Source organism: Mytilus californianus, unplaced genomic scaffold (assembly GCF_021869535.1).
Source record: "Mytilus californianus isolate M0D057914Y unplaced genomic scaffold, xbMytCali1.0.p SCAF_1, whole genome shotgun sequence".
Lineage (NCBI taxonomy): Eukaryota > Metazoa > Mollusca > Bivalvia > Mytilida > Mytilidae > Mytilus > Mytilus californianus.
This window is the reverse complement of record NW_026262581.1, coordinates 51,791,790-51,809,102: the sequence shown is the minus strand read 5'-3', so window position 1 is coordinate 51,809,102 and position 17,313 is coordinate 51,791,790. Positions and strand designations below refer to the sequence as shown.

At 33.3% G+C, this 17,313-nt stretch overlaps 1 protein-coding gene across 1 annotated transcript; it reads left to right on the top strand.

The window, feature by feature from the left end:
- Positions 1 to 7,197: 7,197 nt before the first annotated feature.
- LOC127720778 (zinc finger protein 37 homolog) lies at positions 7,198 to 8,227 on the top strand. Its single transcript, XM_052227534.1, has one exon. It carries the CDS (start codon positions 7,249 to 7,251, stop codon positions 8,158 to 8,160), a length of 912 nt encoding a protein of 303 aa, XP_052083494.1. The 5' UTR covers positions 7,198 to 7,248; the 3' UTR covers positions 8,161 to 8,227.
- Positions 8,228 to 17,313: the final 9,086 nt, after the last annotated feature.

Here is a 17,313-nt window from a genome sequence, read left to right as displayed (position 1 = left end):
TGTTTCTACATCACCACAACGACAATTTGGAGAGTCTACCAAATTACGAACGAATAAGTGAGAATTCAATGAACTTGAATCCATTCTTAAGCGAGCATGAAGAATTTGACCAAAACGATGTCCTATATAATAATACGCTGGGACCTTACAATTTTGGGTACTAATTTGTTTTTTGAATAATGATAGAGATTCACATTTTCTTATGTTTAAGTTAAGAGTGTTCCATAGTTTTGTTGTTGCTGGGATGAAATATTCAGAATATAAACGGGTCCGAGTATTGACTTGTGTAATATTATTTCTTTGTCTTGTATTATGATCATGCCTACTTCCTACTGAATCGGGCAATAAGTCTCTTAAATACTCTGGGGTTTTATTATTCAAAATTTTGTGATAATGAATTAATCTATGATTGCGTCGTCTTTCAGATAATTTTTCCCATCGAGTTTCAACATATAAATTGTTTATACTGGTAAGTTTAGTACCCCCCGTGACGATACGCGCTGCGTCAAGCTGAATATTTTCAAGTTTAGCAATCAAATTCTGATTTTGAGAGTCCCAAACGACATCGGCATATTCAAGAATTGGGCGAACAAATGATATGTAAATTTTTTCAAGTGTAAACCTATCAAGAACATTTTTCATTTTTCTCATTATATTTATTCTTTTATAAGATTTAGAAACTATGTATTCAATATGGTCGTTCCAGGATCCGTTGTTAGAAAAAAAGACACCTAGATGTTTGTGTTTACTTACTGTTTGTAGCTCTTGGGTATTCATATTTAATGGAGGATGAAAGGGTCTATTTATTTTTTTTGAAATTATCATACTTTCAGTTTTTTGGGCATTAAAATTCACAAGCCATTTTTTTTACCAATTATAAATCTTATCTAGATCGTTATTTAAAATTGTAGCTGTTTCTGTTGGATTGTCAACCATAATATACAATGAAGTGTCATCTGCGAATAGCTTAATTTGAGCTTGAATGTCTTCTATTATATCGTTTATAAATATCAAAAAAAGGAGAGGGCCCAGAATGGACCCTTGTGGGACGCCTGCATTTACAGGTAACCATTCGGAACTTGAACCGTTAATAACCACCCGCTGGACTCTATTTGTAAGATAATTTTCAAACCACCTTAGTAAAGAACCCGATATGCCCGCTTGTTGAAGTTTAAATAGCAGTCCCTTATGCCAGACTCGATCAAACGCTTTACTTATATCACAGAATACTACCCTTATTTCTTTACCGCTATCTAAAGCCTTCCCAAAATCATTTGAAATGTTAATTAATTGATTAACCGCTGAATCCCCCCGTGTAAAGCCTGACTGATTTTTCGTTAAAATATTATTACGCTTAAAGTGATTGTAAACATGTTTATATACACAACGTTCCATACACTTTGAAATTACACTCAACAAGGAAATAGGTCTATAGTTTTTAACGTCATTCGGTTTACTATTTTTATAAACTGGGGTAACATTTGCTCTTTTCCATTGATCTGGAAAAGTAGACGTACTTAACGATAAGTTAAATAGCTTACATAGTGGATACTTCAAAACAGAAGATGCTTCTTTTAACAATTTGGGACTTATGAGGTCTGGGCCAGAAGCTTTTGTGGGATTAACAATTTTCAATATATCTTCAACTTCAGTAACCGTAAGTTCTATATAACTAATGTCATCACTAATAGTATGAAGTTCTTCAGGTAACATAGCACTTGAATCATCAATATTTGACTGGGAAGAAAAAAATCGATTAAATTCATTTGCCTTTTCGATTTCATCAAATATTAAGTTGTTATTAACCATTAATGGAGGTATACTTGCGTCGTTTGTTTTTAATCCGGATATTTGTTTGACCGTTTTCCACCAATTAGTAGTGGACGGGTTACTGTTCATGATTTTTTTAATTAAATTGTTGTTATAATCATCCTTTGATTTTCTTATTAAACTGGTAACTTCATTTCGTATTTTCTTAAATTTTGACCAATCCGATTGGTTATTATATTTTTTAGCCTTTCTGTGGATTCTATTTTTTTTCCTTATCATTTTTTTAACATCATTTGTTAGCCATGGAGGTTCATTTTTACGAACAATTATTATTTTATTTGGAATACATTTTTCAGCAGCTTCTATGATAGTTTTTGTTATTTCGGTTGTAAATTGTTCAACGTTATTTAAGTTTATTACGGAATCCCAATTTTTTTCAGATAAAATGTTACGATATCTGTCATAATCTCCTCGATCATATAGCCAAATTTTTCGCTTAAAAGTTTTTTGACGACATTTTGGAAAGTTCAAAAGACTAATAATAGGACAGTGAAAACGTATTTGGTCTAATAAAGGTGGTCCGACTCCACAGTATGTTATTATGTGAGCATCGTTTGTTATAAAAAGGTCTAACAATGATGACGACGATTCAGTAAAATGAGTAGGTTCGTCTATCATTTGAGTAAGACTAAATTGGCTTAACAAAGGTGTAATTTTTGAATTAACAGGGGCTAGTTGGTTATCGTTAAAATCACCAGTGGCCATTATGTAATTAATAGTATTATCATTAGACGCCATATCAAGAGAATAACTCAATATTCAATTTTTTCCCAGATATCTGATCCACTATTAGGAGGTATATAAAAGGTTCCGAGCAAAGCCTTTTTATCTTTTAAGTTCTAACCATATTGCTTCCAAACTTTCGCTTTCGAGGTCACTTCGACGTTGAACATGTATATTATTTTTTACATAAACAATTATCCCCCCTCCAACCTTGTGTTGACCTCTGTCACGACGGAAGGGGTGCTGGTAATTTAGGATTTCAATTGATTCGTCTGTATGATTATTGTTTAACCAGGTTTCACTAAACGCTAAAATGTCGAAATCAGAATATTCAGCTTGAATCAGATCTATTTTCGGGGCTAGGCTTTGTACATTTAAGTGAAGAATTGAGACTGATTTTGAGAAAAGTTCACTGAAATCCGACATGTCAGTTGAGTTAATTGAACTTTGAGAAGAATCGATATCGTCACTTGGACCTGGATTTACCTCTATTCCTGCTAGGATTAGCAAAATTTGTATAACAAATAGTAAAAATGAAATAATAAATAGTCTAAGATTCACATTTACACTTGTTGTTTTTTGTACATTTGAGTCTACATGTTTCATCTCTGAAGGTTTAGGGCACACGCCTAGTTGATGCGACAACGTGAAGATTAAAATTGATAACACCAGTGCCTGCGAGACACTTTTACAAGCGAGAAATAAGTTGATACAGATAAAATCAATATAATTTAGTCTTTGTTTGATGTTTTTGCCTGGTGAGTATTGGCCAACTCTCATACGATATAACTCGATTCCTACCCCCATGAGTTATGTTACATCTGGCTGAAATTGGTCAAACTGAGAGCGGCCGTATACAAAGTTAAATAATCCATAGCATTTCGTTTGTTTTGTGAAAAAAGTGTAAGTAAAAAATAAGAAAAAATTGTGAGAACAAAAATTGAATAACAATATGTTATATGCATGAAGCAAAAGAAAAAGTATGCACATGTACATGGATTGAACAAGTAGTTTGGAGGAATGAGTATACACATGTATAAATGATACAACTTTATCTACGTAGTAATTCAGTACAACTGTTAATACCAGCCGTGTCAAATCAACTCGATTTAATATTGCCTGATTGATTATTTGATCGCTGAATTGACAAGATCTGTCCATACAATTTACCATTTATAGTAAGCATGCACGTTTTAAACAGTACAAATCGCTGTACGTTTTGTTTAAAGATTGCTTGTATACGATAAAATTTACAAATTGAAAGTAATATCTTCTTTTTTAAAGTTGTTTTAGGAGCTTGAAGTTAGCCATGAAAATTTCCTTACCATGGATTTTAACATCATGTAAAAACAACCGTTATAGTTTTACCTTTTTCACGCATGAGTAATTTATTTTACTATGAGAGTTTGTGTTGTGAACTTCAATACGTTAAAATTTGTCACGTGACAAATCAGCGATCAAGGTAAGTATTCCCGTGTAATTAACAGGAATTTGGATGAATTACAAATTAGATGTATTATGTACAAGAATTGTGTAGCATGTAATTATAGAAAAATAAACAAATAAATAAACAATACAAAAAAAAGCAAAAAATTCTGAAACAGGACTGTCAAATAGTCTGAATACATGTAGAAATACGTACACAAAAAAAAAATGTTGTCAATATATGCAGTTTTATTCAAAGTTAAATCATGAAATTTGGACACTCGTGTTTTCAGCTGATGCATTTGAAGATGCTCTCTCTGCTAATTCCTTCGCTCGTGCTTCCGCATATGTTATGAGTTGTGGTGGTGTGTACTCGCGTCTGTTTTGTTTGTTGTTGTATTCTAGCCTATCAAGGAAGTCCATGGAACCAGGACAGCAGTATATCGATACAAAACGTAGGAACGCTGGCATTGTGTTGACAACATGGACTTGCATTTGATTGTCCTTTACATAAATTTTCCCATCAACTGTCCACGTGTCTCTTAGATGATGCTCAATGCTGAGCTGTCTGGCTTTGTATGCAATGGCGTTTCTCGGCTTGGTCAGGTCCTCATTCATTCTGACGTACTTGTATTCTATTTTCCCTTTTAAGAATTTTCTGCATCTGAGGATCCTCTTTTTAACATTATGATCCTTAATCTTGACAATTATTTGTCTAGGAGGCTGAAACTTGTTGTTAACTCGGCCGTCTTCATTGCCTTCCCTTGTGCGTGGTTTACCAATTCTATGAGATCGAATGATGTCTTCGGGTGTTAGTTGTTCATCGATGGTTTTGATAAGATCTTTGACTAACTCGTTTGTTTGAATGGAAGATTCATCTATACCACCGTCAGGAATGCCGTTGATACGAATTAAGTCCCGTCGACTGTATTGTTCTAACGCATCCATGCCATCACGCAGCGATTGGTTTTCTTTATTAAGCCTCTCTATTTCAAATTTGTACTGATTGTTTAAACCAACCAGAAAAATACCGCAATACTATAACTCATTTTTCGTAAAAACAGTAATCGAGTGGAACCACCTTGAAGACACTGTAGTGCGCACAGAAACTGCTCTCGTGAACAGTCAATAAATCGACGGCGCAATCTCTACTTTTGTATTAAATCCAGTATTGGTATACACAAGGTATTCCTACAGATACAGATACAGATCTAGAATGATTACTGGATCGACGAGACATGACATATACCAGGAGTATAATGGTGTGATTTCCTGGTGGTGTCCCCTCTGGATATTTTGCCAATGACCATAATCGTAAAACTATGAAACTATTTCTTTTTTATTACACACCTATACCCACTTTTAACCAAAGTGACACGTACCCTACCCCTTTAACTGGTCAGAGAGAATATTTCGCCATCTCGCCATTTGCATGACAGAAGCAATTCTTGCGGCCAATCTGCTTACCCTAATTTTATTTCTACATGAAAATCTTCATATAATATTATGACAGCTCATTTTAGAGAGCAAAATATCAGCAATCAGTTAGATGTTATGTCTTCTAATTCTATGTAAAACTTTTTCGGACAGGAGAGGCGCCAACAATGGTGTTAAAAGAATTCCTGCCGGCGAGAATTATTTTTTGAAAAGTACTTCGTTTAAACAATATTTTATTCGATAAGTCAAATCATGCTATATAATATAATACTGTATAAACAATGGGATCCAGAAACAAGCAACATTGCTTATTTTAATCTGTCTCCAAAAGTACTTCTACTGTGAGAAGACCCCACAGAAACCAAGCTGTTCGCAATCATTTTATTTCTCCATGAAAATCTTTGCACATGATTTGGGGTTGGGGTTTTTTTTTTTGGGGGGGGGGGGGGGGTCTGTCAGGCCGATCATTTTGGAGAGCAAAATGGTGGCAAACTGTGAGGAGTGGTAGCCTGTGATCCTGGCTCACTGCTCGACAGTATTGCCAGGTGGAATACAACAACATGGTTTCGTCCATTGGATATTAGAATGATGCATCGTGGGATAGCGTCATTTTTTCTTCTCAAATGGCGGGAAATATTTATATTGTTACGAATTCATTGCAAATTATTTTTTATTTCATATGAAATGCAAATTTCGAAAAAGTTATCTTATATAATACAAACGTTTTTGATTAACATCGTGAATCAACTGTTAATTTACGATCCGATCGACGAAGTATTAGAATGAGTTGCCAGGCTAAGAAGGGGTGGGTCGGGGGTTGGGGTTGGGGGGATTCCTAAGCCCGTTTTGACCAAAAAAAGTTCAGTAGGCATGTACATTAATATATATATCTGTCAGCCCTTCCCCCTCAGTCAGAATAAAATGGCTGGGTTTTCCAGTAATGATGTAGCCTCTTATAGCCGACTAAATGGTGTGGGTTTTCTCATTGTTTAAGGCCGCGTTCGTTGCCTATTTAAATCGACTTAATTTAAACTTTGACTTTGGTGGATAGTTGTCTCATTGGCAATCATACGGTTTATTACCACATCTCCTTATATCTTTTTATCCGAATAATTCAGTCGTTATATCTATGACTTCTTCATTACCTTCGCAAGTAGGAGAGATCGATTATTAATACGTGGAGGGACGTACTGAATTAATCGGGCTGTATTTTTAAATAGTTTCCGTTCTCGAACGAAACGCCCCCTGTCGTCTTCAGAAAACAAAATAAAACCTGGTTCCTGTATACATGCCATATAAAAATAAAAAATTTCTGTTTGTTTTCTTTTATATGTATGTGCTGTACATAATTGATTTAAATTACTAAGGGTATATACTCCATACGGAGATGCTCCTACTTACAGGAGGCTTATATACAGAAAAAGAAACCGAGCGCCATCCGTCGTCATAATGATCGTTAACATAATACAACGATGACATTTAACGAATCGACATGTTTCAAGTTACAAAACATCAATATACAAATTGACAATTTACGAATAAAGAATTTTGAAATTGCACAGTTACAAGTTACAAATTGACAATTTACGAAATTAATTAAGAATTTTAAATTACAAAGATACAAGTTACAAATTGACATATAACGAATTAAGAATTTTGAAATTTCACAGTTACAAGTAACAAGTTGACCATTTACGAATTAAGAATTTTGAAAATTTCACAGTTACAAGTTACAAATTGACAATTTACGAATTAAGAATTTTGACCCCGGTTGCCGCTTTCCATACTAGACCACATAGTTGTAGTGGATGTGCAGGTGACCTAATTAAACATATGAAGATTCATAGTGACAAGAACCAATATTGCTGTTCAATATGTGGTAAATGTTTTAAGATGAAAAACAATTTAACAATTCACGTGAAAACACATACTGAGGAAAAAACACACGGATGTCCTACATGTGGTAAAAACTTAATAGATAAAGGAAATCTTACAAAACACAACAGAATTCATAGTGTTGAGAAAAAATATCGTTGTGAAATATCCATCAATTTGAAGGAACACATGGAAACACATACTGGTTTATATGATAAACCACGTGCACATGAATGTGATATATGTGGTAAAAGATTCAGGAAGAATAATTGTCTCACAATTCATATGAGGACCCATACTGACGAGAAGCCCTTCAAATACATGGTGTGTGGTAAGGCGTTTAGACAAAGCAGTAACCTGAACACACACTTGAAAATTCATACGGGCAATAAAAATCATAATTGCGATGTGTGCGATAAAACATATAATTCTCCGGGAGAATTGACTTCTCATATGAGAATACATACTGGTGAGAAACCCTATACTTGTGATACATGTGGTAAAGGTTTTACTCATAAAAATCGCCTGACTAAACATGTGGGCAGACATCCAGATTATAAGGCTTTTGATTGTGAAACTTGTGGTAAAAGTTTTAGATTAAAAAATAATTTTGTAAGTCACATGAGAATACACACAGGTGAAAAACCGTATAAATGTACCAAATGTGGTAAAAGCTTTGCTGAAAATGGGTCTTTAACAATACATACGAGAACACATACGGGTGAAACTCCATACAAATGTGATATATGTGACAAAAAGTTTTCCGTCTTAAGTAATTTACAAAGACACATTAAAAAGACACACAATGGTGATAGGCCCTTTCGGAGACAAAGCTCAGTTACAAAGACACATGAGATCACACACTGGTGAAAGGCCCTATGGGTGCGATACGTGTGGTAAGAGATATGCAGATTCTGGTGGATTGAAGTGAACACATACGGGCATTAAACCGTATAGCTGTGGTGTGTGTGATAAAAAGTTTTTAACTAAGTATGAGCTTACCATCCACCAGAGAGTACACATCGGTGACAAGCCATACACGTGCGAAAGATGTGGAAAAGGGTTTACTCAGCAAACACGTTACAGAGATCACATGAAGAAAAACTGAATTGAAATCTGATAAATTGATTTATATCAGGATTTTGCGTTAGTTCGTCTCAACGAAGTTGATGGTGACTAGTGGTGTATCCCCGGCGTCGGATTGGACATCTCCAGAAACAAAAATTGAAAGTGTTCTGAATTAATTTTAAAGACGACACGTTACAAAATGTCACACTCGTATTGGGATAATGTTATGTTCTGATGCCAGATTGAATAGTCATGTTGTTGGCAAAAGCATGTTAGTATCGAATTTGTAGAGGGGGGGGGGGGGGGGGGGGTCATACTTTATTTGCTTTTTATATGATCTGTTTAAATGTATACATATGAGGTTTCGGACAACTATGGCATATGCTTATAAATTAGAAGGTTTTCTTCAACTTGTGTTTAAAGAGGTTGTATTGAAGTTGATGATGATTAAAACATGAAAAAGCAAACACATTTTTAAGTGTTTTTTTTAACTTGAAGATATTAAAGTACAGATCATACTATAATGCAATTGCTAGAGCCAGAAAAATTAATTCTCCTTTGGATAAACTCAATTTTATAGATAAGAGTCCCCATGAAAAAACAGTCCAGGCAATTACTGAAAACTGTAATATTACATTAAAATGTAATATTACATAAATCTGTAATATTACTCTTTCCTGTAATACAACATTTTTTAAAAGGAAATAAGGGTTATTTCCCATTTGGTACATAAATTACAATTATTGCAGAAAACCATTATGTCTGTTTTTCTTTCTTTCAAAAACTAATAGTGTTTACAGTAAAACGACAACAACAACAAATTTATCAAATTTAATTTATTATGTTCATTGTTTACTTGACAATGAAAGCTAAAAAAAAATAATATAGATAACATACGCATGTACTGAATGGACAATTAAATTAAAAGAAATGTCACTGATTTCCATTAATTCCCATCATATGTTCGAAAGTCATAATTTTTATATTGTTAACAAATGTTAACCAGTAAAAAATATCAAACAGAAAAATGACAAACTGCATTCACATTTTAAATTGAAATTTTATGGGGACTCTTTTCAGAATCCAATCTATATCAAAGCTATTGCTCATTTAAGACATATAGTTTATGTATTCTGCTGTTTTAGGATTATACAAATCTTGCTGTACATATTTGCTTTTATTTAAAAAAAAAATCAGAACACAGTAAACAAGAACTTACAAAAACTATACATTTCTTTTTATATAATAGACTTAATGTTACAAAACAAGTTTTTAACAATAGTAGAATTAAAACACTTTATCTATTAGCTATATATTAGCCAATAATCATGTCTTTGTTTAGATAACTTTAATAAAATCAAAACAATACCCCACCCCCACACCCCACCCCAAATATGTTTTGTGTTATATGGGCATTTTTCAGGTACAAAAATGTACATGTATGCCTTTGGTCAATATTTTTTAAAGATAAATGCAATGAAATAGTCAAATCTTGACCTTGTCTAGGGATTGGGTAATAAAGGTAAAACAATTCTGCTACTTGCATATGCATCTCTTAATGTACAGTTATTATTTATACTTGTCTATTTCATTAATAAGTTGTGTAAATTTACACTTGGGATAAAGAAATATGCCAGTAACATTGCCTCTAGATCTGAATAAGGAAGATTCCCCCTTTATTGTTTCATTGCCATGCACGCAATCACTTTTGTATGAAGACCGACTTTTGAGTGAAAACTCATCTGATTTACTTAAAGAGTGTTACTCTCTCTCAAAGTCACTTTATGATCAAGGTTTATACTCATGGTACTCATATGTAAATCATATTAGGTCCGACAATAATATTAGCAAACCCAAAGATGAAACTAAAAACAAATAGCCTGCAAGAATCTTAGTAAAAAATACTATAAAAATGACTTCAGTAAAGATATAAAGAAATATATGACAATAAGATATCATCTCTTGACCAAAGTAGTAAACCTCTTTTGTTTAAGCATATAAAAACTGAATATAAACCAGAATTTTATTTGACATACCCTAATCTTGATACAAGAAAACTTATATGCAAATTTAGAATTAGTGATCGTTCCCTCCCTATTGAAACTGGAAAAAATAAAATATTCCACGCCCTCAAAGACTTTGCAATAAGTGCAAAGTTCTGGATGATGAATCCCATTTCATTTTATTATGTAAAATAAATAATGATTTAAGACATGTCTTTTTTAACGATTTAAAAACCCAATACAAAGATTTTTCTGATAACAAATGAAATATATTCTAAATCCAACTACTAGTCAGCAAGTGAAATCTTTAGGCTCCTTTATTAAACAGTCTATGGAACTTAGGACAGGGGGCACTTGAGGTCATTTGTTGTGTTGTGTGTTTAATATTTTGTTTTATTTTGGTGTGAATGTAAATGTCATCTTAATATTGTTGTTCATACATGTAATTGTTATGCCTTTGACCCTCTTATACGTGTAATTTGTGCTTAATAAAGTATATTAAAAAATTTATGTCCATAATTGGTGACACTTTAATAAAAGTAAACTATATTTCAATCGAGTTCAACTGTATTCAGATTTTTTTGGTCAAATTTATGTGGTGTATGGCTAGACATACTGTCATAGCATTTTTGAGCGGAATAGTTGTCAACAGAAAGTGGTAACTTCACTGTTGTATATCATGAATGGCGAGACATACTGCCATAACTTTATGGAGTGGAACCATGGTCAACAGAAAGTGGTAACTTCACTGAGCAGGTACATCACAGAATAAGTACTTAGATCATACATTCAGGTAAATATGATTGGTACCTTTTTAAAACAGTCAATAGAACAGGGACAAGTGACTTACTAGATATTATAGTGATGAATTATACAAGACCTAGTTGGAATTAGCTTTGAAATAGCTTTCAGTAACTGCTGCTAGGACTCTTAGATCGACACCTTGATTTTTCTTATTTTTGTTAGGTGTATTCTGTTTACTGAGTGCCCATCTGATGAATCGTGCCTTTTTAAAGTTTTTTTTATAGTTGGTTCTTATGTTATGGTGTTACACCACGAGTGGGGGTTGAGCGCTCACAACATGCTTAACTCCGTCAATTTCGTAATGTGTCGATCCCTAGTCAGTAAGTTGTTATTCAGTGGTTGTCGTTGGTTGCTTTCTGTCATCGTTTTATCTCACATGGCCCAAAGCTTTGCTCACTTGGCGTCTGTCGCCTGTCGTCATCGTCCGTTACGTTTTACAAAATCTTCTCTGAAACTACTGGGTAAAATGTAATCAAACTTTTCCACAATCATTATTGGGATATTTAGTTTAAACAAGAGTGCACACTCCTGTCGACGTCTTACTTATCATTGAATTCATGTTGAAAGTCTGTTATATGAAGGTTTTACTACAAGTATCACATAAACTTAAAATTATCAATGTTCTATGAAAATGAGGTCACAGTCCGATGAACCATGCCAGACAGACATCAGTGGCGGATCCAGAACTTTTTGTAAGATGGGGCCCGCTGACTGACTTAAAATGGGGCCGCTCCAGTTACGCTTCAGTGATTCCCTATATAATCAACCAAATTTTTTGCCACGAAAGGGGGGCCAGGGCCCCCAGGCCCCCCTGGATCCGCCTATGGACATGTACACCTTGCAATCATTCCACTAATCAAATATAGTGGTCCTATTGCTAGTTGTACATGAAAAACAGATTAAACCACAAAATATTAATATTGACCAAAGAAACATGAAAATGATATATCAAGATCATATGAACCGTGCCAGACAAACATGTACACCTTACAATCATTACACACGCCAAATATAGTTGACATATTGCTTATAGTATCTGATAATAGACCCAACCACAAAAAACTAATCTTTGTCCAATGAACCATGAAAATGGGGTCAAGGTTAGATGAAACCTGCAAGACAGACATGTACACCTTGCAACCATTCAATGTACCATATATAGTGGCCCTATTGCTTATAGTATCTGACAAAAAGACCAACCGCAAAAACTAAACATTGTCCAATGAAGCATGAGATTGGGTTCAAGGTCAGATGAAACCTGCCAGTCGAACATGTACACCTTAAAATCAATCCATTCACCTACTTTAGTTGACCTAATGCTTATAGTATTTGAGAAACGGAGTTGACCACGTAACTTTAACCTTGATCACTGATCCATGGCATTAGTTTCGAGATCAGGTGAACCCTACTTGACGGACATTTAGGCTGCAAGGAACCCATATATCAAATATATCTATCCTATTACTCGTAATAAAAGAGTGTTTCACTTTACAAAAAAAACTGGTTTTTTTTCAAGCAGTCATTGAACCATGAAAATGAGGTCAAGGACAATGGACGTATGACAGACGAAAACTTCGCAATATAAGGTAGCTGTATGCATGGTATGAAACATCCAGGTCTTCTACCGTCTGAAATATAAAAGCTTAAAACAAATAGTTTACACCATCAACTCCGCCGCCGCAGCTGGATTGTAATACCTTTGTCTCGCATTCTGCGAATTATGTCGCAGGCGAAACAAAAATATGACCGATGACCCCGCCTAACAACCAACATTGCCGACATGGATGAAAATAGAATATAGGGGTAAAACGCAAGCTTTGTCTATTATTAGAAAACCGCTATAAATAGTGAAAATCTTACAGGAGCAAAAGATTTGAGAATGTTGAGATCTGCCTATTATCTATTTAAATTAAAACAGTAAGACGACTTCTTACAGTAGTTATTGCCCTTAAATGACGAATATTTTAACATTTTATTTTGACCATTTTTGCCAATTATCTTGAAAACTATAAAAGATAAAGAAAAAACTTTAAAATTTCAAAAAAAAAAGACAAGATCTACAAATAAATTCATATGGCCAAAAAATGTCAGTCGACTCCTTATTGGAGTTATTGCCCTATAATTATTATTTTTACCAATGATTTTTTTCTACGTTTTTGCCTAATATCTCCAAAAGTGTAATAGTTAGATATAAACTTAAATAGCAAATAATGATCATCAAGACAAGATCTACAAATAAGTTAACTAGGCTGAAATCCTCCTTATTGGAGTTTCGCCCTTATTGACGATTTCTACCCATTTTTAGTGGATTTACATATTATCTTGAAAAGTATGATAGATAGAGAGAGACTTTAAACAGCAAAAATGATAAGATAAGATAAGGTCTACAAATTAGTCAACATAGGCGTAATCGTCAGAAGACTCCTTATTGGAATTATTGTCCTTTAATAACGATTTTAACATTTGTTTGCGTTTTTGCCTAGAATATCTTAAAAACTATACTAGATAGATAAAAACTTCAATAAGCAAAACTAATCAAACAACCAAGATCTACGAACAAGTCTAATGGTCGAAATCATTTGACTACTTACTGGAGTTATTGCTCTTCAAAGGGGCATTTATAGCTACGAGATATAAAAACAAATGAAATATGATTTTTTTTTTGTTCAATCATTAATGAAACTGATATAGTGAAATAAATTCGCTTTAAGCAGCCAATGTGGTTAAATGTTGATACATATTATCGAGTCAATGCATTGTTAATTGTTTATTTTAGACCTTTTTGTAATTTGGATATACGTTTTAGTATGTTATAAATCAAATATTAAAATTTGAGTCAAATCGGTGACCATGAATTTGACAGCTGATATCCCTTTAATGACGATTTTACCCGTGTTAAGTGTTTTGCCTACTATCTTGAAAACTAATAATAGATAGGTATTTATTAACAAAACTGATCAGCAAGAAAAGATGACCTATTAAAGTTCTTGCCTTTCAGTGTCAATTTTTCCATTTTTTTTTGCGTTTATACTTATTATCTTAAAACTGTAAAAGATAAGTAGACACTTTGAAAACAAAAAATATCAACAAGACAAGATCTACAAATAAAAGTCAAAGTATCCAGAAATTCTTAGTAGCCGGACACTTTATAGGAGTGATTGCCCTTAAATGATGATTTTTTTATTACCCTTTTTGTGTTTTGGAAAATAAATAAAGAAGATAGAGAGAAACTGTAACAGAAAAAAAATATCACCAATACAAGATCTACACTTTATTTTTTTAAATGAATTTTTTCTAGTCCACAATGTTGGAGAGTGTCCATTGTTAAAGATGTCTATAGACATAGCTGAGCGACCCAGGCTCTTTAAATCATCTAGTTTTAGCACACATCAGGTTGTTGGTTTTTTTTTTAAATTGCTTCACATTTTGTCATGTTGGTGTTCTTAAAGCCTAACTATACTATATGGGTTTTGACTTACGGTGCCTTACAGTTGTTTATCCACTCGTCCTATAGTCTCTGATGGAATTTGTCTCACTGGAAATCATCCCCTTATTTTTATATTTAACATATAACATTGTTCAGTGAACAACTTTTTACAGAAGTCTAAAGGTCAGTTGAATCTGTTGATTTATAAAGGATCTTGTGGTGCTCATTGTCTTCTTACATGGAGATAAATGAAAACAATGGAAAACTATCTATTACATAAGAAATCAGTATTTTGATAATCAGCCTGTCGGTCTAGCTCAAAGTTCATTTTAACATGTTTTCGTTCTGAATATAATTGCAATTAGTACCCACTGGACATTAAATACCCATGCTCTCATATGTAATGGCTTGAGATATTTTTACTCTATTTATACCAAGGAGTACATAAAAACCACAACAAAACTTACCACTTACCATTTAACGTGAGCAATGGCAATCAAATCAAATAAGTGACACTGTAAAATATTAAGCTGTTGCTGATATTATTTTCTCAATTTGCGTCGTTATATCAGAAAAAGTTAAATTTAGATAAATTGGAAGAAAAAAATAATCTTTTAAAGAAAATAAAAATGCTTCTGAGAGTAGATGAACTTTAGAACTAGACACGAAACGGGTTGTTTTTTCTGCCTTAAAGAAGTTTCAATACCATTCAATACGTTAAATACTGATTCGATATACTTGTATTTGGAGATGATTTTTTTACCAGCAAAGTAAACTTTCATAAAAATTTGTAAAGAGTTCCACGAAACCCAGTATCTTGCCTGAGATTGCTTCAGTCAAAACAGCTGCACTGATGACTGCAAAAATACCTTTTATCAGTAAAATACGGAAAAAGGAATAAAAGTATTTTCAATATTTTTAGTCAGGATATAAAGAAAACCTTCTGCATTATTAACATAAAATTCCATGAAGATTTGACAAAGTTATTGATGACTGAAAATTTTACCCTCATACTGTATCTAGATATTAACTGTAAATAAATAGAAGTCAATTTATAAAAAATAAAAATATGAACAAATAAAAAAAGATAAACCAAAATTTTTCTCTGGATATTTATTGTCTTTTGGTCATTAAATTTTTTTCTAAAGGTAAACCACTGCGGAATGTTATTTTTAAATATGATGATATTGTGTTAGGTATTGCTGAATAATTTACATATCTTGGTATTTTGTTTTCCGGAACAGGAAGTTTTATGTAATTCCACCCCAAGCGAATTGTAGTTTATTACCGTATTTTTTTCTTTGAAATTAATTTGATTGTTTGAACCGCCAGACAATATATTAGACATTCATAACTTAGTCTTGTTATAATTGGTGTAAAATTACTCATTTAGTAATTTTTTTTTTAGTTCAGCGGATTATTATCACTTTTTAGTTATCACAAATCCATATCTCTCATATAAATGGGTATAAATATTGAAATAGGTCAAGGACGATGCATTCGAATAACCAGCCGAATTTGATACCGAACGTCTTTCACTCGACTGCTGAAGCTGGGTTCGGATTTATGCCGCGAATTTATCTTTGTAAGCACACTATAATTGAAAATCGAACAATGCTGTACCTTCTTGTAGAGTGGTCGGAAACCGGCCGAAAACGACTGAAAATATTCAGGTTACAAATTATGTTGTCTTAATGAATAGATTAACTTTCGCTACGGCGCTTTTTTTCTCTCTCGGAAATCTACCTAAAACACCGAAACAACATTTAAGATTTACAGTGACACAATAATATACATTAATATCGCATAATTACATTACATGTATGTTTCATGAGAATCCGTTAGTTTGATTGGCTAACAACAACCGCGAGTCATTCAAAAATTAACCTTCATATTAAAATAAAATGTTACATTCGTGATGACACGTGCTTCCGCGAAAAAAGGACACAGGTAAATAAAAGAAAAAAACGTAATAAAACTTTTTTTCATGGTCATAAAAATGTTATTATAAGAAATTAATGCTTATTTTAGTAATTTGGTAGGGTTGTAAAAGTGTTGATTGTGCACACATTTTTAGAATGAAGCGCTTTTACGCCCCAAAAAAATTACAAAAAGAAACATTCAAACCAGTATAAACCGACTTTCATGCGCAAAGCATGTGTTTCTGGAAAAACCTTCACGACGTACATTCGATATTTAATTTTGGATTTAGCAATATAATTACAGATCTTTTGATAGCTCAAAAACTGAAACTGACCAGCTAAACGGAACTAAAAATGCCTCGATGGACAACAATACGTTAGTCGTAAGGGAGCTACCATTTTAATTTTAGGGGGGGGGGGGGGGGGGGGGGGCTAGGATGAAATTTGTGAAAAGGCAGGACAGGAGTTTTGAGTAAAAAAAAGGCAGGATGAGCAACTTTGCAAAAAAAAAGGCAGGATTACAATTTATGAAAAAAAAGGCGTTTAGACAAAACATCAACCTGAACAGACACTTGAAAATACATACCGGCAATAAAACTCATATGTGCGATATTTGCGATAATACATCTAACTTTGCGGGAGAACTGATTCAGCATATGAGAATACATACTTACGAGAAACTTTATACTTGTGACACATGTGGTAAAGATTTTACTCGAAAAAGTCAACTGAATTATTACGTTGACATACACTCAGATTATAAGGCTTTTGATTGTGAAACTTGTGGTAAAAGTTTTAA